General features: G+C 43.4%; 1 protein-coding gene across 1 annotated transcript in view; it reads right to left on the reverse strand.

Moving 5' to 3' along the window:
- Positions 1-2,050: 2,050 nt before the first annotated feature.
- Positions 2,051-23,955, reverse strand: part of LOC144602798 (class I histocompatibility antigen, F10 alpha chain-like) — a 38,064-nt gene continuing 16,159 nt past the window's right edge. The window contains exons 2-6 of the mRNA XM_078415925.1: positions 21,599-21,859; positions 18,139-18,414; positions 15,062-15,328; positions 11,460-11,567; positions 2,051-5,432 (exon numbers count right to left, since the gene is read on the reverse strand). Of these exons, the coding sequence (XP_078272051.1) occupies positions 5,392-5,432; positions 11,460-11,567; positions 15,062-15,328; positions 18,139-18,414; positions 21,599-21,859 (953 nt within the window). The 3' untranslated portion in view covers positions 2,051-5,391. The remainder of the gene's footprint in view (positions 5,433-11,459; positions 11,568-15,061; positions 15,329-18,138; positions 18,415-21,598; positions 21,860-23,955) is intronic.

Consider the following 23,955-nt stretch of genomic DNA (forward strand, 5'->3'; position numbering starts at 1 on the left):
GTCGTGTCATAGCAGCAGAATTAAACCATTGAAACCCCTCCGCCATTCAACCATGCTTGAGTAATCATTCCCTCTCAACCCCAATCACCTACCCTCTCCCTATAACCTTTGGCACCCTTACTAATCAAGAACCTGTCAATTTGTGCTTTAAAAATATCCAATAACTCAGCCTCCACTGCTGTCTGTGGCTGTGAATTCCACAGCCTCACCGCCCTCTGATTAAAGAAGTTACTCCTCATCCCTTTTGAAAGATACATCATGTTATTCTGAGATATGTACTTGCCAATACCATGGCATCTGTAGTTTTGGTCTCCTGATCTTAGGAAGAATGTTCTTGTTATGGAGGGAGTGCTGTGATGGTTCATCAGATTTCAGGGATGGGAGGACTAATGAATGAATGGCGATTAGGGCAATTAGTTTTACATCAGTCCGAGCTCTAAAGTGATTAGGACCATTTAAAATTAACAATAAAATTCTTATGGGACTGTGCAGATTCAAGAGAGTCAAAAGTCAAGAGTGTTTTATTGTCATATGTCCCAGATAGAACAATGAAATTCTTACTTGCTGCAGCACAACAGAATATGTAAACATCGTTTACTGTAAACATTATAATAAATGAGAAAAAAAAAGTTGTGTGTATATATACAAGTACACACACACACACACACACACACACACACACACACACACATATATTCAAGAGGGATATCGGGTCAGTTCAGGACCCAGTGGTCACAATCTGAACATCAGGCAAAAAGTTGAGATGAACAGCGATTACTTCTCCCACAGAATGATGAACTTGTGGAATGTTATACCACTGGAAGCAGTTGAACACAGATCATTAAATTTATTCAAGGAGTTATATGTTATTTGTATGGTCAAAGGATCAGAAATGATGTGGAGAAATAAAAGGAAAACAAAACTGCAGATGCTGGTTTAAATCGAAGGTAGACACAAAATGGTGCAGCGGGTCAAGCAGCATCTCTGGAGAGAAGGAATGGGTGATGTTTCGGGTCGAGGCCTTCTCCAAAGATGCTGCCTGACCCGCTGACTTACTCCACCATTTTGTGTACCTTCGCGAGAAATAAAGGATCAATGGACAAAATTTGGGTCACAATTGATCACGTTGAATAATAGTTGTGGCTCAAATTCCTGAATTCCTATCGCTTTTATTTTATACATTTCAACATTTTTGTATTTATCCTGGCCACATTTCCTCTGCTTCGAAGAACATGATAACTGGGCCTGCTTAAAGGGAACAGAGACCCTGGTGCCTACGCCTTTATGCAGATAAGACAGATGCATATATTGGTTCAGTGTTAACAACGTGAGGACATATCAGAAATAATGTTCTGAACACATTGCTATTTCAATGTGTTTACTCAAGATGCAAAAATGAATACTACTGTGTTTATAAGCAATGCACTGAAAATCTACTAACCTATATTAAAAATGTTTTTGGAGAAAATAACCAAAACATGGTAATCGGATCGCCCCGGGCAAGTCTTCCGCCCCCTGCCCACCACCGCTTTCAGAAGTAGCTCTTTTCCAATTGTGGAGAAGAGCAGAATTCAGCACATCTATGCAATAAAATCCAGCAGAGAATTCGACAGAGAATGCTCCCTGCCCTCCCCTCCCACCCATGACTGGTGAGAATGAGGCACCAGATCAACGAATAGCATTTAGAGGGAGGCTGGGCAAACACAAAAGAGAAAAGAACAGTGGGTTCGACATTGGAGAATCCAGCATAGACTTGCCAACCATTTTGCAGATCGCATAAGGTGGGAAGAGGCTCATGTGGACCGTAGGCACCAGTATTGATAGGATAGGCAGAGCGGCCTGTTCCTACACACTTGTCTCCACTACAACCTTGTATTACTTTGATTGCCAATTCATTTTTGATCATTTTGTTTCCATTCTTTCTTTAAAAAATACAAAATCAACTTAGACGGATAACTGTGATTGATGCTGTTGCAAATAAATGGAGGCAATACATTTTCTTAACAACAATTTAATTTTGTGCCTTGAATATTAATTGACCATATATATCTTGGCTTTACTTTGCAAAATGAAGTTTTATAATACAGGGTGCAGTCCAATGTGTTTATTTCCATTTAATGCCCATCTATTTTCAAAATTCTTACACTCAACGGTCTGGTCATAAAGCACATTCTACAGGCAACTATTATCCGGTGAAATCTCAAGAGCAAAGTAGCCACGTAAAATGAACTTGATCACCGTAACACCAATTACTGTGGATAATTTTATATTCTTATCATATCATATCATATATATACAGCCGGAAACAGGCCTTTTCGGCCCTCCAAGTCCGTGCCGCCCAGCGATCCCCGTACATTAACACTATCCTACACCCACTAGGGACAATTTTTACATTTACCCAGCCAATTAACCTACATACCTGTACGTCTTTGGAGTGTGGGAGGAAACCGAAGATCTCGGAGAAAACCCACGCAGGTCACAGGGAGAACGTACAAACTCCTTACAGTGCAGCACCCGTAGTCAGGATCGAACCTGAGTCTCCGGCGCTGCATTCGCTGTAAAGCAGCAACTCTACCGCTGCACTACCGTGCCGCCCGGGTGATATGGGTGATAAATTATGGATGATAAATTATTTGCATTAGGTTAGAAATGTACAAAGTACAAACAATCAAGACTTTTTGAAATCATCAAATAACCAAGCATTCTGTAACAACATTTGTCGGTGCTGAGTCTTAAACTAAATGCAGTGTTAAAACAACATATATTCGATCCAATAATGACTGCAGTTAATGGAATCTGCATCTCGAAACAGAAGGGTGAAAAAATTCAATGGCTCAAGCAAAATTATTGGAACAAATGGTTATGTCATAAATAGGGTCAAGAACCTGCACCAGGCCTGTAAGGGAAGAGGATGGATTGCCAATACATAGCAACCAGGGAGGAATACATAGCAACCAGGTAGGTCAAAAGTCGAACAAGGTGGGGAGAAGATAATGGGTAGATGGAAACAGGTAGAAGAGGAGGAAGAGGTGAACAACAGGAGAACAAACTTTCCAAGTGAGACAGAGGTTCACTTGAACCTCTTCCAACTTTATCTACTGCATTCAGTGCTCACACTGTCGTCTTCTCTACATTGGAGAAACTAGCTGAAACGTCAACCATTTTGTAGAGCACATACCCTTTGAAGCAAAGATCATGCTGAGATCTGTTGTATGGTATTTTAACACCCTTTCCCACTCTCACGCTGACCCGTCTGCTGTTAACCTTCGGCACTGAAAATTTTAAGCAAAATATCTGATAGTGCACCTGGGTGGACTTACAAGCCAATGGTATGAATATTAAGTTTTTATATTTCAGCTTATCCACACGACGGGTGTTCATTTGTTTTCCCACAACCACCCCTACACTAACCTTGCTACAACTGCCCATCATCCCTTTCCCACCCAATTTAACCTGTCACTTACCAGGTTCTGCCCCATTCCTCCTTCAAACTGTTAGAATCTTGCCATCCTCTCTTTCAATTCTAATGCAGTGCCTTGATCTGAAATGTTGGTATATTCCATTTGCCTCCACAGATGCTGTTTGACCAAGTTGCTTTACAATGCTTTACCTTTTACTGTTTACATGCTTCAATGTCCTGTCTATGTGTATTGTATTGCAGTGTCTAACTGTATTGTACTGTTTTGTATTGTACTGCACTGTCATCCTGTCTATATGTTTTGCATTTGTATTGCACGATGGCCCCCGGAGGCACTCGTCCCATTCGTTGCATGATCTCTAAGGAGTGGAATGACATATAAACTAAACTAACTAACTACTTCTACTGGCCTTTTTTAGTCTATAATTCTTGTTGGAAATATGCACCAAGTCTCATTCTATCTATAATTGAAACTTTTTAATTGGTGATCTTATAGAGCCATCGAAAATCACGAGGGCAATTGATCAGGGGTATGCACAGTTTCTTTTACCCAGGGTGAAGAACCAGCAAAAACAGGTTTAAGGTGAGGAGGAAGATTCAGTGGGAACCTGAGGGGCAACTTTCACCACTCAGTGGTTAATGGGTGTATGGAATGAGCTGCTTGAGAAGGTAGAATAACAACATTGAAAAGACAACAGACAATAGATGCAGGAGTAGGCCATTCAGCCCTTCGAGCCAGCACCGCCATTCAATGCGATCATGGCTGATCACTCTCAATCAGTACCCCGTTCCTGCCTTCTCCCCATACCCCCTCACTCCGCTATCCTTAAGAGCTCTATCCAGCTCTCTCTTGGACACTTGGACACGTACATGGATAGAACATGTTGAGAGGTCTGTGGGCCAAATGCTGGCAAATGTGACTAACATTGATGCAGCATCTTGTTCAGCTTGTAGCATTAGGCTGAACTACCTGTTTCCATGTTATGTGGCCCTATGACTCAGCTCGAAGGGCTGAATGGCCTACTCCTGCACCTATTGTCTATTGTCTATTGTCTATAAACCTGGCAAATGGAGTTTAATAATGGAAAATATGTGCTCATGCACTTTGGTAAGAGCAATTCAAAAGGGAGCTATTATCTATATGGAGTGAGATTGGAAATGAGTACAGTACAAGAGATTCAAGTGCTCAAAGTGCTAAAAAAAACAGCAGTAGGTAGATGCAGCACAACACAGAAGGCAAATAGCATATTGGCATTCAAAAGTAGGTTACTATTGTAATTATGGTACATGATCTGGCGAAGGACACATCATGAGCACTGTGTACACTTTGGTCCTCAGATTTAAGAAAGGATATATTGATATTGGATATCACCCAGACGAACATCCTGGAATAATCAAGTGCTGCCTTACCATGAATGGCTGAAGTCATTGGTTCTGTGTTCCTTGGTGTTGACACGAATCAAAGTTAACCTTATGAAGGTATTAAAGAGGTACGATGGGGGTGGTGCATTGATGGATAATGCATGGTGGAAAGGGGAAACAAAGGGACAAGACAATCCCATGTGAAACAGATGTTCAGCTGCACCTCGCCCAACCTTGTCCACTGCATTCAGTGTACACAATGTGGCCACTTCTACATTGGAGAAAGTAGCATAGACTGGTCATCCATTTTGCAGAGCAGCTGCATTTTGACACAAAGGAGGTTAGAACATTTGAGGTATTTCAAGAGAAATCGGATATATATAAAAGAACAGGGAATTGTACCCTATGTGGAATAAGCACAGTAAAGGAGTTGAGGCCTAAGTCAGATCAGCTGTGATCAGCATCAATTATTGCGTAGCGCTAATTTGTACAAATACAGGACAGTCTATTATGAAATTCTGTCATGTTTAGTCAATTTAATTTAACTTTTTCCATATATTTCAGTTCCTGCATTTCAATCACATCCATGAAATCTTCTATTCAGCAATTGGTTAGCAGCGCCTGTTCTGGTTTGGTTGAATAGTTTGATAATCTGAGGAGGGAAATTAAATATTAGAGAACTGAGAAATGGCACAGCAGAGAACAGAACTCAGAAAGATGCAATTTGTTTATTCACTTCAACTGTTGATTCATCCCACATAACATTTTCCTTCAAGACATAATGTCACAGCGCCAGACACCCAGGTTTGATCCTCACTACGGGTGCTGTCTGTGCAGTTTCTATCTTCTCCGTGACTGCATAGGTTTTCTCCGGGTGCTCCAGTTTCCTCCCACATTCCAAAAACAGATGTGTAGGTTTGTTGGTTCATTGGCTTGTGTCCCTAGCATGTGTGGGTGATCGTTGGTTGGTGCGGACTCAGTGTCTGTTTCAGCGTTATGTCTCTAAACTAAACTAAACAAGAAACATAATATTCCTTCAATCAGTTTAGTTCATGCAAGTTCTATGTTATCCAACTTTCACACCCACACTAGGGTCAAATTACAGAGGCCTATTAACTCATAAACCCTGGCATCTTTGGTATGTGTGTGGAAACTGGAGCACAGTGGAAACCCATGTGGTCACAGGGAAAACATGCAAACTTCACACAGCCAACAACCGAGGTTAGGAATGAACCCATGTCTCTGACGCTGTGAGGCAGCAGCTCTATCAGCTGCACCACTCTGCCTTAATTTGCATCATGTTCAGCACAAACATTGTTGGCCGTAGGGCCTGTTCCCCTATTTCAGGGGCATTCCCATGCATCATAAAATTCTGAGAATTCAACACATTGGGTCCCAGGAAGTACTCCCAGCCACTTTGACCACCAGGTCCCATTGAAATTCCTCCAGATCAGTCGGACAGGCACCAGTTAGGCAGCAACGGCATGCAAGTGATTCATGTCCCTCCAGCCCCTGCATCTCCATGCACCCACGAAGGTGCACCCCAAACTCCACCATCCCTGGCAGTGCATTCCAGGCACCAACCACATAGTATGTAAAATAAACTTGCCCTTTGTGAAAAGCTGCAGCTTCTACCCTGCACTGAATATGTGCAATAAGTTAAATGCCATATTAGGCATTTAGTTAATTGGGATAACTTTAGCCAATAAGGAGGTGTGATTGCAAATCTTGTACAATATCATAAACAAAGTAAAATGGGACAAAGTTAAAATGGCCAGGCACAAAGAACAGAATAATCATGAACATCAATGACATGTAATTTTCCCCTCACAGCACAACCTTCTCTGGCCGTCTGAATAATATAGGTACTGAATAAAAACTTTGGGATGATCTGCTCCTGTGGTGCAAGACGTTGGTTGGGCAGCGTTTGGAGAATTGTTGTAAGTTTTGGTCATCCCACTATAGGGGTCATTAACAGGGCCTGAGATTCAGGGAGAGGATGGGACTGAAGGCTGATTAAATCCCCAGGACCTGGTGGTCTGCATCCCAGGTTACTTAAAGAGGTGGCTCTAGAAATAGTGGAGGCATTGGAGATCATTTTTCAATGTTCTATAGATTCAGGATAAGTTCCTGTGGATTGGAGGATAGCAAATATTATCCCACTTTTTAAGAAAGGAGGGAGAGAGAAAACGGGTAATTATAGACCAGTTAGTCTGACATCAGTGGTGGGGAAGATGCTGGAGTCAAATATAAAAGACGAAATTGCTGAGCATTTGGATAGCAGTAACAGGATCATTCCGAGTCAGCCTGGATTTACGAAGGGGAAATCATGCTTGACAAATCTACTGGAATTTTTTGAGGATGTAACTAGGAAAATTGACAGGGGAGAGTCAGTGGATGTGGTGTACCTCGACTTTCAGAAAGCCTTCGACAAGGTCCCACATCGGAGATTAGTGGGCAAAATTAGAGCACATGGTAATGGGGTAGGGTACTGACATGGATAGAAAATTGGTTGACAGACAGAAAGCAAAGAGTGGGGATAAATGGGTCCCTTTCGGAATGGCAGGCAGTGACCAGTGGGGTACCGCAAGGTTCGGTGCTGGGACCCCAGCTATTTACGATATACATTAATGACTTAGATGAAGGGATTAAAAGTACCATTAGCAAATTTGCAGATGATACTAAGCTGGGGGGTAGTGTGAATTGTGAGGAAGATGCAATAAGGCTGCAGGGTGACTTGGACAGGTTGTGTGAGTGGGCGGATACATGGCAGATGCAGTTTAATGTAGATAAGTGTGAGGTTATTCACTTTGGAAGTAAGAATAGAAAGGCAGATTATTATCTGAATGGTGTCAAGTTAGGAAGAGGGGATGTTCAACGAGATCTGGGTGTCCTAGTGCATCAGTCACTGAAAGGAAGCATGCAGGTACAGCAGATAGTGAAGAAAGCCAATGGAATGTTGGCCTTCATAACAAGAGGAGTTGAGTATAGGAGCAAAGAGGTCCTTCTACAGTTGTACCGGGCCCTGGTGAGACCGCACCTGGAGTACTGTGTGCAGTTTTGGTCTCCAAATTTGAGGAAGGATATTTTTGCTATTGAGGGCGTGCAGCGTAGGTTCACTAGGTTAATTCCCGGAATGGCGGGACTGTCGTATGTTGAAAGGCTGGAGCAATTAGGCTTGTATACACTGGTATTTAGAAGGATGAGGGGGGATCTTATTGAAACATATAAGATAATTAGGGGATTGGACACATTAGAGGCAGGAAACATGTTCCCAGTGTTGGGGGAGTCCAGAACAAGGGGCCACCGTTTAAGAGTAAGGGGTAGGCCATTTAGAACGGAGATGAGGAAGAACTTTTTCAGTCAGAGAGTGGTGAAGGTGTGGAATTCTCTGCCTCAGAAGGCAGTGGAGGCCAGTTCATTGGATGCTTTCAAGAGAGAGCTGGATAGAGCTCTTAAGGATAGCGGAGTGAGGGGGTATGGGGAGAAGGCAGGAACGGGGTACTGATTGAGAGTGATCAGCCATGATCGCATTGAATGGCGGTGCTGGCTCGAAGGGCTGAATGGCCTACTCCTGCACCTATTGTCTATTGTCTATTGTCTATGATAGTACTTTATTCGTTAGCAGGCAAGAGGCTGAGGGGTGATCTTAGAGAGGTCTATAAAATCAAGGGGCATAGACAGATTGAATGCATAGAATCTTTTAACCAGCCTTGTGTAATCAAGAACCAGAGGACTTAAGTTTAAGTTGAGAGGGAAAAGAATTACTAGGGAAGTGGAAATATGGAGCAACATTCATAGGGAAGTAGTTGAGGATGATACTAAAAAAAACCATTTAAAACACACTTGGACAGGTACATAGATAGGAAAGGTTCAGGGAGATATGGGTCAATTGCAGGCAAAGAGGTCTAGTTAAACATGGACTCCTTGTTGGCATGGCCAAGTTGAGGCAACGGGCCTGTTTCCATGCCATATGACTCTATGGCGCCGTGGGCTTGAAAAGCCAATTCCTTTCTGTTTCACTGCTAAATATTAGTTAATCACCCTCACTAATAGTGACCACAATGGCAAACCCATGACCACGACTCGTTTACAGTGATAATAAGCTAAAACCATTGCCTCACGTCAAATGTGCATGGCGTTGATGTTCAATGACTAAATTGTTGATGCTTTCATAGCTTTGGCAAGGTGGGAAATGGCTTGGTTCTGATCTGGGTGCTGGAACTGTTAGACATCTTGATACCATGAAAGCAGAACCTGTGTTTGAGGAAATATACTTGCTGACTGGAGGCACAGACAAGCAGTTCCTGGGAACATTGCATTTTGAGGAGGAAATATTACACAGCCAAGGCCAAGTGCTAGAGAAAGCAGCATTTCTGTTATTTCAATGGACACTCTGCTCTTCATCCTTCTTGTCATTTTGATCATCCAGTTTTGTTCATAATATTCTATAACATTTGCAATCAATTCTCAATTCATGACATTTGCAGCTGGTGTAAAGATACATCAGCCAACACCTTCTGACTTCCAATTTAGTTTACTTCAGAGATACAGTTTGTAAACAGGCCCTTTGTGCCACCAAATCCATACTAACCACCAATCACCCATTCATAATAGATTTCACATCCACTCCCTACACTCTCAGGGTGATTTACAGAGGCTAATTACCTACAAACACACTCGTCTTTGGGATATGGGAGGAAACCGAGCACCCTGAGGAAGACAAATGCTCACCGGGAGAACGTGCAAACTCCACGCAGAGAGTACCCGAGGTCCAGATTGAACCTGGGTCTCTGGGGTTGCGAGGCAGCAGTTCTACCAGCTGCACCACCATGCTGCCCTACATTCAAACTCTAAATCCTACATTGACTTTCCCTTCCACTTGTTATGATGCAATATTCAATACAATAACTCCTTTAGACAGGGGAAAGGTGAACTGCAATTCATCGCTAAAATATCTCTTACAACAACGTGATCACAGGCAAGAAACCCGTGATATAGATGACTTTGAATTCACACTAAAAGCCTGATCATCCAGCTCTCTTGGGATTTGGGAAATGAAAGATTTTAAGGACTGGTGCATGTTACTCCAAACGTACTTTAATTCCACTCATTGAGGCACTTGTTGAGCAAGTCAGTGGTTGAGGTGCATCCATACTCTTCTATCAGACTTAAGCGGAGGAATAATCATGTTAATTTGCCTGAAGAGTCTCGAACCAGAATGACCGTTCCATGGTCTCTAGGGATGTTGCCTGACCTGCTGAGTTACTCTGGCACTGTCCCTCAGTCTTTCCCAATCTTATAATTCAAAAATATTCATCTTCATCTTCATCATTGAGAGTCATGGAAATATGCAGCATACAAACATGGCCTTTGGCCCTCTGAGTTTACACCAACCATTCTTGTACATAAATCCTACATTTGTCCCACATTCTCATCAGCTCTCCCCACATTGTATCATGCACAATCTAGGGGGAAACTAACTTACCAAACCACTTTTGGGGATGTGGGAGGAAACCATAGCACCTGGGGAAACCCACTTGGTCACAGGAACAACATGCAAACTGTACAGAATCAACAGCCGATGTCGATATTGAATTCAGGTCTATGGCTCTGTGCTGCCCTGTTTCACACTATAGTCCACATGTCATGTTGTTGCTCATTCATTCGGCTTTCCACCTTGAACCATTTCTCCCACCATTACTCACATTCCCACTTCATATTGAGTCTTCCAGCAACTGTGGCCAGGGTGGCGGCCACTGTGGCGCAGCGGTAGAGTTGCTGCCTTACAGCGCTTGCAGCGCCGGAGACCCGGGTCCGATCCCGACTATGGGTGCTGTCTGTACAGAGTTTGTACGTACTCCCCGTGACCGCGTGGGTTTTCTCTGAGATCTAAGGTTTCCTCCCACACTCCAAAGACTTACAGGTATGTAGGTTAATTGGCTTGTTATGTGTTTATAGGATAGTGTTAATATGCGGCGATCGCTGGTCAGCGTGGACTCGGTGGGCTGAAGAGCCTGCTTCCGCGCTGAATCTCTAAATTAAAGTAAACTAAACTAGGAAATGTTAAACTGCAACCAATCTGCCTAGTAGCTGACTTGGATTATGAACAGTGCGAGCCCCCAACAGAGCAGCACATTGTCACAGCTAGTACAGCTGCTGCCTCACAGCGACTCGGGTTCAATTTGAGTGACATCCATGTGGAGTTTGCACGTTCTCCGTGTGACCACATTGGATTCCTCCAGGAGCTCCGGTTTCCTCACACATCCCAAAGATTCGTCAGTTTGTAGTTTAATTGGCCACCGTAAACTGCCATTAGTGAGTGGGTGACTGGATGAGAAGGTGCAATGATATAGAATTCACGAGAACAGGTTGGCATGGACTCTCTGGGCAGAAAAGACTGCTTTCATGCTGTAGTTTTCAATGATTCAATGATATTTCTAGGATTTGGTGCAGTGAATCTATTACGTTTAACTATTTTTTAAACTCTGAATTCACATGAACAATTTTCAGACATCTGATTATTAGAAACATTTAACCTCAGCACAAAGGTGTGTTGACAGTCGTGACTGTCAAGCTATTTCAGGTGTCACTGCTGCCTTATCATACTTGAGGTCGATAATGTCTTCAAGTCTAACACCTTTACTAGCAACAGTGCATCACTATTTTCCCATCTTACCTTTCCTCTTTTTTCTCCACCAAACAATTACTGTCAAGACAATAGCCAGCAATATCAGCACACACACAGCAATAAGGCCTATGTGCCTGTCTTTCCTCCCATTTCCTTCTGAAAAATAAGAAACGCATAATTTTACAAATCAAGTGTTAAGCTGTGTAGATTGGCACTGTCGGAAGACTTCAGGGTGAAGAGGGTCTCGACCCAAAATGCTACCTATTCCTTTTCTCCAGAGATGCTACCTGACTCGCTGAGTTGCTCCAGTATTTTGTGTCTATCTATGGAGATTTTCAAGGTATATAAGATGATATGTTGTTTTGAATCATGTAGTTCCACACCATGGCAAATGGCCAACATCTGTTCTGTACAACTCTGTGATCTATGGCACCTTCACAGCCACAACTTAATTCAAGAAAGAAGGTGAATTGAAAGCAGAATGCTTTAACCCTATATAATCTAACACTTCTTTTGGGGAAAATGCTGGATTCTTTTAAGTAATGGCAGAACATTTAATTAATAGCAAAACAATAAAGTGCATTAACAGGGTATTAACAGGAAAATTGAAGAAAGAAGGAATTGCAGATACTGATTTTCACAAAAGCTTTAGTTTAGTTTAGTATATTGTCACATGAATAGCGAAGAAGGGATCTGCAAGCTGTAGGAAGATATAGATGAGATGGTCAGATGGGCGGAGCAGTGGCAGATGGAATTTAATCCTGAAAAGTGCGAGGTGATGCACTTTGGCAGAAATAACTTGGAGAGGGAGTACACCATGAATGGAAGGACCCTAGGGAAGACAGGGGTACAGAGGGACCTTGGAGTACAGGTACACAAGTCCTTGAAGGCAGCAGGACAGGTGGATAGGGTGGTTAAAAAGGCATATGGGTTACTGGCCTTCATTAGCCGGGGCATCGAATATAAAAGTAGGGGGGTAATGATGGAATTGTACAGAACACTGGTGAGGCCACAGCTGGAGTATTGTGTACAGTTCTGGTCACCACATTATAGAAAGGATGTGATAGCTTTGGAGAGGGTGCAGAGGAGATTCACCAGGATGCTGCCAGGGATGAAGGGCCTCGGCTATGAGGAGAGACTGAGCAGACTGGGGTTGTTTTCCCTGGAGCAGAGAAGGCTGAGAGGGGACATGATCGAGGTGTACAAGATCATGAGGGGCATGGATAAGGTAGATGGCGGGGAACTTCTTCCACTGGTGGAAGGTTCAACAACGAGGGGACATAGATACAGGGTAAGGGGAGGGAGGTTTCGGGAGGATGTGAGAAATAACTTTTTCACCCAGAGGGTGGTTGGAGTCTGGAACTCACTGCCTGGGGTGGTGGTGGAGGCGGGAACACTCACAACGTTTAAGAGGCATTTGGATGGGCACTTGAAATGTTACAACATTCAGGGCAACGGTCCAAATGCGGGAAAATGGGATTAAAATTAGACTGTGTTTGGTAACGGGCGGCGCGGACACGATGGGCCGAAGGGCCTCTTTCTGTGCTGTAGGACTCTATGACTCTATGACTCTATAACTGAGGCGCAGTGAAAAGGTTTTGTTACGTGCTAACCAGTCAGTGGAAAGAATGTACATGATAGATACAAAATGCTGGAGTAACTCAGCGGGACAGGCAGCATCTCTGGCGGACATCGACTCAGTCAGAAGGATCGTGACCCGAAATATCACCTATTCCTTTTCTCCAGAGAAGCTGCCTGACCAGCTGAGTTATTCCAGCATTTTGTGTCCATCTTCGCTGTAAACCAGCATCTGCAGTTCCTTCTTACACATGGACAGGCGACATTTCGGTTTGGGACCCTTCTTCAAAACTTTGTTTGAGAAATTGATTAGAATTCCTTGAAAATGCAACAGAGTGGATAAAGAGGAACCCATAGATAATGTATAATCGAGCAGCAGTAGTTTGCAGGTGTGAAAAGCCTAAAAGTCAAAGGCAAAATGCTGGAAATACTCAGCAGAATAGGTAGCACAACAGGGCTGAGAAACAAAAGAAATACAATATATCTGGATTTCCATCAGGTATCTGATCATGTGATGTAAAGGCACATGGCTTATGACATTGGGGGTAATAATTAGCATGAATGGCAAAACAATTTAGAGCAAGTAGAGAGTTGTCTTAAAGGAGCGTTCAGGTTGAGAAACTGCAACCAGTGCATGAAAGTCAACTACTTAGAGTTGGTATTCAGAGCAGATGAAGGGCGTGCTGGCACTGTGGCCTAGATTGCTGATGATACATAGACAGGTTGGAAATTAAGTTCTGGAGTATGTCAACCGTCTTTAGAGTGAAACATCAAATTCCTTAGTTGTGCATTGTTCGAGGGAGGAAACGTTTTCAAAAGTGAGCATTTGTGTCGGTCAGTGCAGAATAGCTGGAATCAAACTAGTACGATCGCTGCTGGTCAGGCAGACCTATCTGGTGGGCAGGTGTGATCGGTAGATTTTGATGTACGGGCATTTGACGATACTGGTTAGGTCAAGTGAGATGGTAATATTTTTCTTTACAGAAGCTGTAACTTGCATCACAGAACTTACTTCATTAGGTTTACTTTTATTATTGCCAGAGTTCAAGATACAGTGCAAAGGTTTCTTTTGCATGCTATCCAAATGGATCAGATAATACTATACATAAATAAACTCAAATACAATAGATGGAGCAACGAGGAAGATGCACAGTACAGAATAGAGTTCTCATCATTGTAACGCATCAGTTCCATAGTTCATGTTCAATGTGCACAATGAGGTTGAGGTGCATCGTACATTACACCAATATTATGCAAGGCCACTTCCAAAGCCTGATTACAGATGGAAAGGGGGCGTTCCTGAGTCGGGTAGTGCACATTTTCAACTTTCTGTACCTAGAGCCTGATGGGAGCAGGAAGGAGGAGGAATGGCCAGGGTGGGATAAGTCTCGTTTTCCAAGGCAACCTGGTGTATATTGAGTCAATAGTGGGAAGTCTGGTCTGTTTGATGATGTTTAACTCTTTGTATTTTCTTGCAGTCTTGGGCAGAGCAGTTCCCAAATCAAGTTGTGATGCAACCAAACAACATGCTTTCTCCAGCAGCATCTATAGATGTTTGCAAGAGTCACCAGAGACATAATGAATATCCTCAGTCTCCTGAGGAAGTAGAGGTGTCAGTGAGCCTCCTTGGTGATGTGGTCAGTTTATGACAGAATATTGGATAGATTCATGCCATGGAACCCGAAGCTCTCAATCATTTCCACTTCGCACCATTGATTCGGATTGGGGCATGTACTCCCTCAGTGCCTTGCTGTTATTCATTTTTTATTAAAACACACTTTTCATTGATTTCAGTTCCACCACTGAGAATCTTAAATGCTCCTTCCTTGTATATTAGCTATTTATTTACTTTTGATATATTTTCCGTTGAGAAAGTCTTCTGCTCATTGTGGAGAGTGGGTGCTGATTACATGATGGCTTCGGGCAACACCACTACACAAAGAAAGTTTAAGCATCTTGGAATATGGGATTCAGTCACAATTATTAAAATGGAAACGACAGAAGATAATGATAAACTGTTTCATTAATACTTCAGCTTCTTCTATCTATGAAATAATTTTTAACGTCCTTACCCCAGATGATGGTCTTCCCACCGGGCAGGCTGCTGTGATCGACATGACAGGAATACTGTTTCCCATCATATGGATCATACTCAAGGACAGACCTTAGATGATATGTTCCATTGCTGTTGGGTACGACCCCAGAAGATTTGGTCTCAGAGATATGTTGACCATTCTGCAACCAGCTCACATTGATGGCCGGTGGGTAAAATCCAAACACAGTGCAGTACAGGACTGAATGATCATCAGGGCGGGCAGCGAGAGAGACCTCAGGGGAAACTACAAGACAGTAAGTTGGTTATTTTCACCTTCAGTAAAACTTGCAGTCACCCACCACAAAATATTCTTCAGCCCACTGCAACCACCAAGCGACTGTCTACATCCGCCCCATTTTGCCTCTTTCATCACCATTACCCAACCACGAGGTTGCAAAGAGATGGTACTGTTAAGACAGTACACAAGAAAGTTTGAAAGCACGTACCATTCGATTCAAGAACAGGTTCTTCCCCACTGTTATCGGACCACTGAATTATTCTCATGTAAGATAAGGTGTTGTCCTGATCTACCAACTAACATTTGTGAACCATGCACAATTTTTGATCTGCAGTTTCTCTGTAACTGTAATGCTATTAGTTCAGTTTAGTTGATTGTCACATGTACCGAGGTAGAGTGCAAAGCTTTTGTTGCACGCTAACCAGTCAGCAGAAAGACAATATATGATTACAATCGATCCATTTACAGTCTACTGATATATGATAAGGGAATAAAATTTATTGCAAGGGAAAGCCAGCATAGTCAGATCATGGATAGTGTGAGGGTCATCACTGAAGTAGATAGTTGTTCAGCACTGCTCTCTGGTTATGGCAGGATGATTCAGTTGCCTGACAACAGCTGGAAAGAAACTGTCCCTGAATCTGGTGATGTGCGTTTCACACTTCTATACATTTGCCTGATGGGAGAGGAGATAAGAGGGAGTGGCCAGGATGTGACTTGTGCTTGATTATGCTGCTGGCCTTGTTGAGGCAGCATAAGGTACTGTATAAATGGAGTCAATAGAAGGGAAGTTGGTTTGTGTGATAATCTGGGCTGCGTCCACAATTCGCTACAATTTCTTGGATGGAGCTGTTTCCAAACCAAGCTGTAATGCATCCTGATAAAATGCTTTCTATGGTGCATCTGTAGAAGTTGGCGAGACTACAATATATTGTAACTGTATATTCTGCACTCTGAATATTTTTCTCTTTGCACTGTTCTATTTGTGGATTGCTTGATTGTTGTTACGTGTAGTATGATCTGTCTGGATAACACAGACAAACTTTAGACTTTATCTCAGTTCACGTGACAATAATAAACCAATACCAACAGCAAATGTTTTCACTAAAATTGACAATGATAAATAATTGACAAGTTACAAAATAAAGGCCAATTGGGGAGTGGACACGCTTAAAATTGGAAGTATTTTCACTCGTCTTCAATAGGAGACACAAGTTACGAGATAAAAGGGAGCAGTCATTTGTTTAGAAATCTCTTTTTACAGAGAGTGGTCATCGTCTGGCAATCTCTACCTTAGAGATTTGTGAATGCAGGATCATTGGAAGTATTTAATGTGGTGGTAGTGAAAGATCGGGGTATTGAGAGCAATGAGGAATTGGCACTGAACAGGAGCAGAGGCCTGAAGAACATCAGCCATGGTCATATTGAATGGTGGGAGGTTTGAGGACCAAATGGCTTACTTGGGAACTTGATAACTGAGGAGAAACTGGCTTCTGTAAATTGTCTCTAGCTTGTGGGACAGAACTAATGAACGGGCGATTGCTGGTCTGTGCGGAAACAGTGGCCCAAAGGTCCTGTTTCCATACTCTATCACTAAAATACACCCAAACTAATCTCCACTGCCTGCATGTGATCCATATCCTTGTATTTCCTGCATCTCCATCAGCCTGTCCAAAACCTTCTTCAGCACCATTATCATGTCCGCCTCTACCACCACTCCTGGTAGTGCATTCTAGGTCTTGATCTGCACATCTCGTTTACATTTTGCTCTCTGAAGCTGAACACTGTGCTCTATAGAGATGTGTGATATAGAACCCATTAGGGGCTGTCAACTGTGGTCAAGAAAAGCCATGGTTAAGTAATATGAAAGACATCAATCATACTTTCTCCCTGTCAAACAGGGGTGTAACGCTGAGGCTCTGTAAGGCACTGGTCAGGCCGCACTTGGAGTATTGCGAGCAATTTCGGGCACCGTATCTGAGGAAGGATGTGTTGGCTCTGGAGAGGGTCCAGAGGAGATTTACAAGAATGATCCTAGAAATAAACAGGTTAACATATGATGAGCGTTTGATGGCACTGGGCCTGCATTCGTTGGAGTTTAGAAGAATAAGGGAGAACCTCATTGAAACATACCAAATAGTGAAAGACATGGATAGAATGGAAGTGGAGAGGATGTGTCCACTGGTGGGATAGTCTACAACTAGAGGTCATAGTCTCAATATTAAAAGACATTCATTTAGGAAGGGAATGAGGAGGAATGTATTTTGTCAGAGGGTGGTGAATCTTGGAATTATTTGCCACAGAAGGCTGTGGAGGCCATCAATGCATATTTTTAAGGCATAGATAGATAGACTCTTGATTAGTATGTGTGTCAGGGGATATGGGGAGAAGGCTGGAGACTGGGGTTAGGAGCGAGAGATAGATCAGCCATGATTGAATGGCAGAGTAGACTTGATGGGCCGAATGTTCTAATTCTGCTCCTATCACTAATGACCTGATGACTCAGTTGGCTTCCACCATGTGCTCCAGTTTTGTCCCACATACCAAAGACATGCCAGTGAGTTAGTTGGACATTTCAAATTATCCATACTGCAGCTGATTGAAAGGAGAATCAGAGGGAGCTGAGCGCAAGTTGTGAGAGAGAGAGCTGTGGAACAGTTTGGTGACATTGCATTGAAAACTAGCTTCGACTCAATGGGCCAAACGACCTTTCCCTCTGTCATTATTGGGTCAGAGATAATATTACTCATTGCCTCAGAGTGAAATATTTCTCATTGCCTACCATCACAAAACAACACTCTTTGTTGCGAACTCACCTTTTCTGGTCAGGTATGTTTTTCCAATTGCATAGTATGTTTTCCATAAATCCACACAGTCATTTTCTAACAAGCTCTTGAAATAACGGTTCATTTTTTCATTCTTGTCCCATTTCTCTTTGAAGGACTCAGCCACTGGATCATGCACCGTCCACTTTAGTTTGTCCTTATCAAAACTAAATGCATATCTTCCGTCATAAGCCAACTTCAATATCCCTACATTGGGACTGCGATCGTTCACCTCACAACCAAACTGCCCTTGAACATAGTGATAATCTGAAAGAAAAACAAAATAATGATTTGATTAATTGTTATGACTGGGGTAATTTCTGAGCACCTGGTTCCAAGTAATTTATATATGTCGCAAGTAACAAAGGTCACAGCATAGATCCCTGCAGAACTCTACTGGTCACTGAACTACAGCCTGAATATTTGTCGTTCCGCTACACTCCTCTATCCTGGGGATTTATCCACCTTAATGCTCTTCAAGTTACCCCAACACCTCCTCTTGCTTAACTTCATAGTGCCCCTGCATGTTAGTATTCTCCACACTGATCTCTCTATTCTCCATGTCTTTCTTGGTGAAACCAAATGCAAAGTATTTGTTTTGTACCTCGCCTACATCCACAAACTCCAAGCACATAATCCATTCTATATCCTTGAGCAATCCCACCTTCTCCCTCGTGTTTTAAATATAGATAGAAAAAGATGTGGGACTTACTGCAATCCGACTCGCCAAACCCACTTTGTGGTCTCTATTGGCCCCTGTAGTTTTAAGCTTTAGAGATACAGCGCAGAAACATGCCCTTCAGCCAACACTAGGGACCATTTACATTTATACCAAGCCAATTTACCTACATACCTGTATGTCTTTGGAGTGTGGGAGGAAACCGAAGATCTCGGAGAAACCCCCCACGGTCACGGGGAGAACGTACAAACTCCGTACAGGCAGCACCCGTAGTCAGGATCAAAGCCAGGTCGCCGGTGCTGCATGCACTGTAAGGCAGCAACTCTCCCATTGCTCCACTGAGCCACCCTCTACTCACCCACTTGAGTTATTCCCTCCTTTCTTTACATTCCTCAAAGCTCCTGTCTGATTTCATCCTCCTGAACCTGGCATGCACTTTTTTTCTTTTTGACTAAAGTTACAACCGTTTTGGTTATGCAAGCTCACCTTCCTTTGCCATCCTCCACCTTCATCCTCACTTGAACTGGTGATTAAATAACTCATACATAAATCATAGGAGTCACTGTATGTCTTTGGAGTATGGGAGGAAACCAAAGATCGCTGGTCAGCGCGGATTCATCTCTAAACTAAACTAAAAAACGTCAATAAAACCCTAGGATTTTGAAAGAGAAACACAGTCAAGCTGTAGGTGCTGGAGTGGGCCAGCTGCTGCTGGGGGTCCTAATGTTGGCATTACCGTTTGCAAGTCATGATTTGTTATACTGGCACATTGCACATCGCTCAGCTACCTGTTGAGCATGTTTCCGAAAACCTCATACCCACCAGGTAGTTTGGAATTGGGCAGCCATTTGCTGGAGGAGGAGGGGTGGGGTGCAGGGGTTGAGATGACCCCATGAGTGGATTTGTTGGGCAAGGAATGACATTGATGCTTGTGGCGAGACTGGCTTGACCATGTCTCTGTGTCTCCAGATACAATCCCTACACATCTTAATGCCTGACTTAATCCATGTCCACAGCTCCTCTTTTGGCCAATTTGCTTCACATTCTTTGTTGATCCCATTCCGAATTACTTGTACTCGAGGTGCACGCGTAGCTCAGTTTTGATGCTGGTACATTTTGTTGACGTTTCCTTAGCCACCTTGGTGATTCATTCCCTCTGTCATTGAAATTCATTGTTTTGCATACCCAAGGTATGCAAAGAGTCTTCACATGAAGGACACCGACAAAGTTATAAAGTATCCTACAGGTCTTCCTTTGTTCTTCCACCTCCCCCCACCCCCCTCACGGTGGTTCCCTCATGCCAAGTCCTCCTTTGTTCAATGATACACTACGAATGTCATTGAATTAACACTGTATTGGTGATAGGACTTATTGACTTACAATATAAAACATGTCCAATGGCAAATATTATCAATGGACAAGAGTGGTGCAGATGGATTTGGACAGCCTATTTTACAATTGCTGCTCAAGATAATTTAGAGATGCAGTGCGAAAACAGGCCCTTCAGCCCACAGAGTCCGCACCGACCAGTGATCCCCATACACAAGCACTAGCCTACACACTAGGAACAAATTATAATCTTTATCAAAGTCAATTAACTTACAAACCTGTATGCCTTTGGAGTGCGTGAGGAAACCGGAGCACCCGGGGAAAACCCACACAGGTCACGGGGAGAACGTACAAACTCTGCACAGACAGCACCTGAGGGCAGGATCAACCCCAGGTCTCTGGCACTGTGAGGCAGCAACTCTGCCGCTGCGCCACCATGCCCTTTAGGTTATCCTTTAAATATATCACACAACATTCAGTCAATAAAAGTGAAGACAATTGGTGAGGTATGCAAGGGATTTTAACAATAAGCCACCAACATTTCAATAATTTGTAAAATGCTGGAAACACAGCAGGTTCAACAGAACCTATGGTAAGAGAAACAGAATTAATGCTTCAGAATTGTGAAAATGTGTAAGTTGCATACAGGAGTGGGAGGTATGGTTGGAAGTATCCCTGATAGGGAGTATCCCTCACAGGGTAATGCCAGGTTGCCATGATGATAAGCTGACGATTAAGCCATCAGCCAATGGCATTTTTGGATTTTATTTCACATTTCCAGGGTCTGCAGTTCTTAGATTAGAGACTCAGCATGGAAACGGGCCATTCAGCCCACCAAGTCCATGCCGACCATCGATCATCCATTCACACTAGTTTTATGTTATCCCAAAATAGACACAAAATAATGGAGCAACTCAGTAGAACACGTAGAATCTCTGGATAGAACAAATGGTTGACGTTTCCGGTTGAGACCCTTCCTCAGACAGGGGAGACACTCAGCCATGATCACATTGAATGGCGGTGCATGGCTCGAAGGGCCGAATGGCCTCCTCCTATTGTCTATTGTCTCGACCCGAAAGGTCATCCATTCCTTCTAACCAGAGACGCTGCCTGTTCCGCCGAGTTACTCCAGCACTTTGTGCCTATCTTCGCTATAAACCAGCATCTGCAGTTCCTTCCTACACATCTATGTTATCCTACTTTCTCACCCATTCTCAGCACAACGAGAGTACCTTACACAGCCCAATTAACCTACAAACCCTCACGTTTTCAAGATATGGGATGAAAGAAACCGGAACTCCTGGAGGAAATATGTGTGGTCACAGGGAGAACGTGTAAACTCGCTCGAGTTCAGGATCAAACCTGGTACAGTGAGAAATTTATTTGAGATTTTTTAAATTTACATTGATCACAATCCAAATCTATTCAAATGAATGGACTAACTTGCTGTTTCGTTATGCCTCTGCATCCATTCATCGACTTGCCCTTTGATGATTCCATGGAAACCATTTTCATCGACTGTATTTGTCACCCAGTAGCGCCTGTCAAATGCAGCCGCCATCCATTTCTGTCTTGGAACTGTAATGACCATGTTTTTGTCATAATACTGTATCTCACAACCGTCCAGAACTCCCACGACACTGTATTCTGGTAGATGAGTACTCGCGTGGTTCAGGGTGTAGTAATAGATCAGAGTGTGAGGCCCTAGGCATGAATCAAATAATACAATATTGTCAAATAATAGAAATTTCTATGGACAGGAAAGGTTTGGAGAGAAATCTGCGAAACACCAATCGGACTTACTTTGCACTAAACATTATACCCTTTATCCTGTATCTATACATTGTGAATGGCTTCATTGTAATCATGTATAGTCTTTTCGCTGTCTGGATAGCACACAAGAAACATTTTCACTGTAAAACAGTACACGTGACATTAATAATAAATTAAACTAAGCGTCTGAAGAAGGGTCTCGACCCGAAACGTCACCCATTCCTTCTCTCCCGAGATGCTGCCTGACCTGCTGAGTTACTCCAGCATTTTGTGAATAAATCGATTTGTACCAGCATCTGCAGTTATTTTCTTATACTAAAATGTAGGTAGGTGGGTCAAGGGTAGGTGGGGCATCTTGGGCGGCATAGATAAGCTGGGCTGAAGGGCCTGTTTCTATGCTCTATGATTGTAATCTCTTTGCTGGGGATCGAAGCTCCAACCACAGGGCATGAGGACTTTAACATTGTGATGCCCGCGGTCTCTGGTAAGAAGAGGCCGACTCGGGAGCTCCATGCCGCGGAGAGTGTTTCAACCACCGCGACACGGGAGCTTCAATCACCCCGACGCAGGAGCTTCGATCATCAGCTGCAGGGCGTTGATCGCCCCGACTGCAGATCGTTCGACTGCCCCGACCGCGGGAGAACAAAGAGGAAGAAGTTTGCACAATATTGCCTTCCATCAGTGAGGAATGTGGAATCCGCTGTGGTGGATGTTTATGTTAAAATTTAAATGGTTGTGTGTCTCGTTGCTTTTCACTTTGTATGGCTGTCTGATAAATCAAATTTCACTGTATCTTAATTGGTACATGTGACAATAAATTGACCTTGAAACCTTGGGTTTGAACCACCGGGTGGCGCCAGCAATGGCTTCTTCACCAACAGTCTGTCTGTCCTTTCCTTCTTTGTACCTGCTTTGTTTGTGTTAAATGTATGTTTTTTAGTGTTCTTTTGCTTGTCTAATGTGGGAGGTGAGGGGGGGGGGGGGGGGGAGTTGGGGGAAGCTTTTTCAAATTTCTTACCTCGACGGAGATGCAATTTTTTTTCTGCATCATATCACCGTCCGCACTGCGGCCTAACATTGAGGAGTTGGCGGCCTTTGCTGCAGATCGACCGGGAGCTCCATCGTGGGAGCCTGCGGACTTAACATCACGGAGCTGGCAATCCGTTTGCCAGGGATCGACCTCGGAGCTCCACCGTGGGTGCATGTGGATTCTAACAACGTGGAGCTTGCGGTCCCTGGTCAGAGACCGACTTAGGGGAAATCCAAGCTGCAGGAGCTTTCGACCGTCCCGACGCAGGAGCTTAAACCGCCGGCCGCTGGAGCTTCAAGCGCCCTGACTGCGGGTGGTTCAACTGCCCCGACCGCGGGAGAATAAAGAGGAAAGAGATTGGACTTTATTGCCTTCCATCACAGTGAGGAACGTGGGGAATCCACTGTGGTGGATGTTTACATTAACCTTTATGTAGTTGTGTTGCTTTTTTATAGTATGGCTGTTTGGTAATTCGAACTTCACTGTATCTTAATTGGTACATGTGACAATAAACTGACCTTGAAACCTTGAACCTTGAGATACAGCGAGGAAGCAGGCCCTTCGGCCCAACGAGTCCGCAATGATCCCCGCACATTAACACTATCCTACACACAAAGGACCATTTACATTTATATCAAGCGAATTAACCTACAAACCTGTTTGTCTTTGGAGTGTGTGAAGAAACCGCAGATCTTGGAGAAAATACACACAGGTCACGGTGAGAATGTAGAAACTCCATACAGAACGCGCCCAAAGTCAGGTTGTGTAGGAAAATAACTGCAGATGCTGGCACAAATCGAAGGTATCGAGGTAAGAGATTGTGATACCAGCGCCCATAGTCAGGATTGGACCCGGGGCTCTGGCGCTTTAAGGCAACAACTCTATCGCTGCCCCACCTGCCCATACTGATCAACATTTGGAAATATGATATTCAGATATTCCACCCGCAAAGGCAAGTCACGACAGTTATTTGGTTCACAATATATTACTCCGTGTG

The sequence above is a fragment of the Rhinoraja longicauda genome, chromosome 19 (assembly GCF_053455715.1).
Source record: "Rhinoraja longicauda isolate Sanriku21f chromosome 19, sRhiLon1.1, whole genome shotgun sequence".
NCBI lineage: Eukaryota > Metazoa > Chordata > Chondrichthyes > Rajiformes > Arhynchobatidae > Rhinoraja > Rhinoraja longicauda.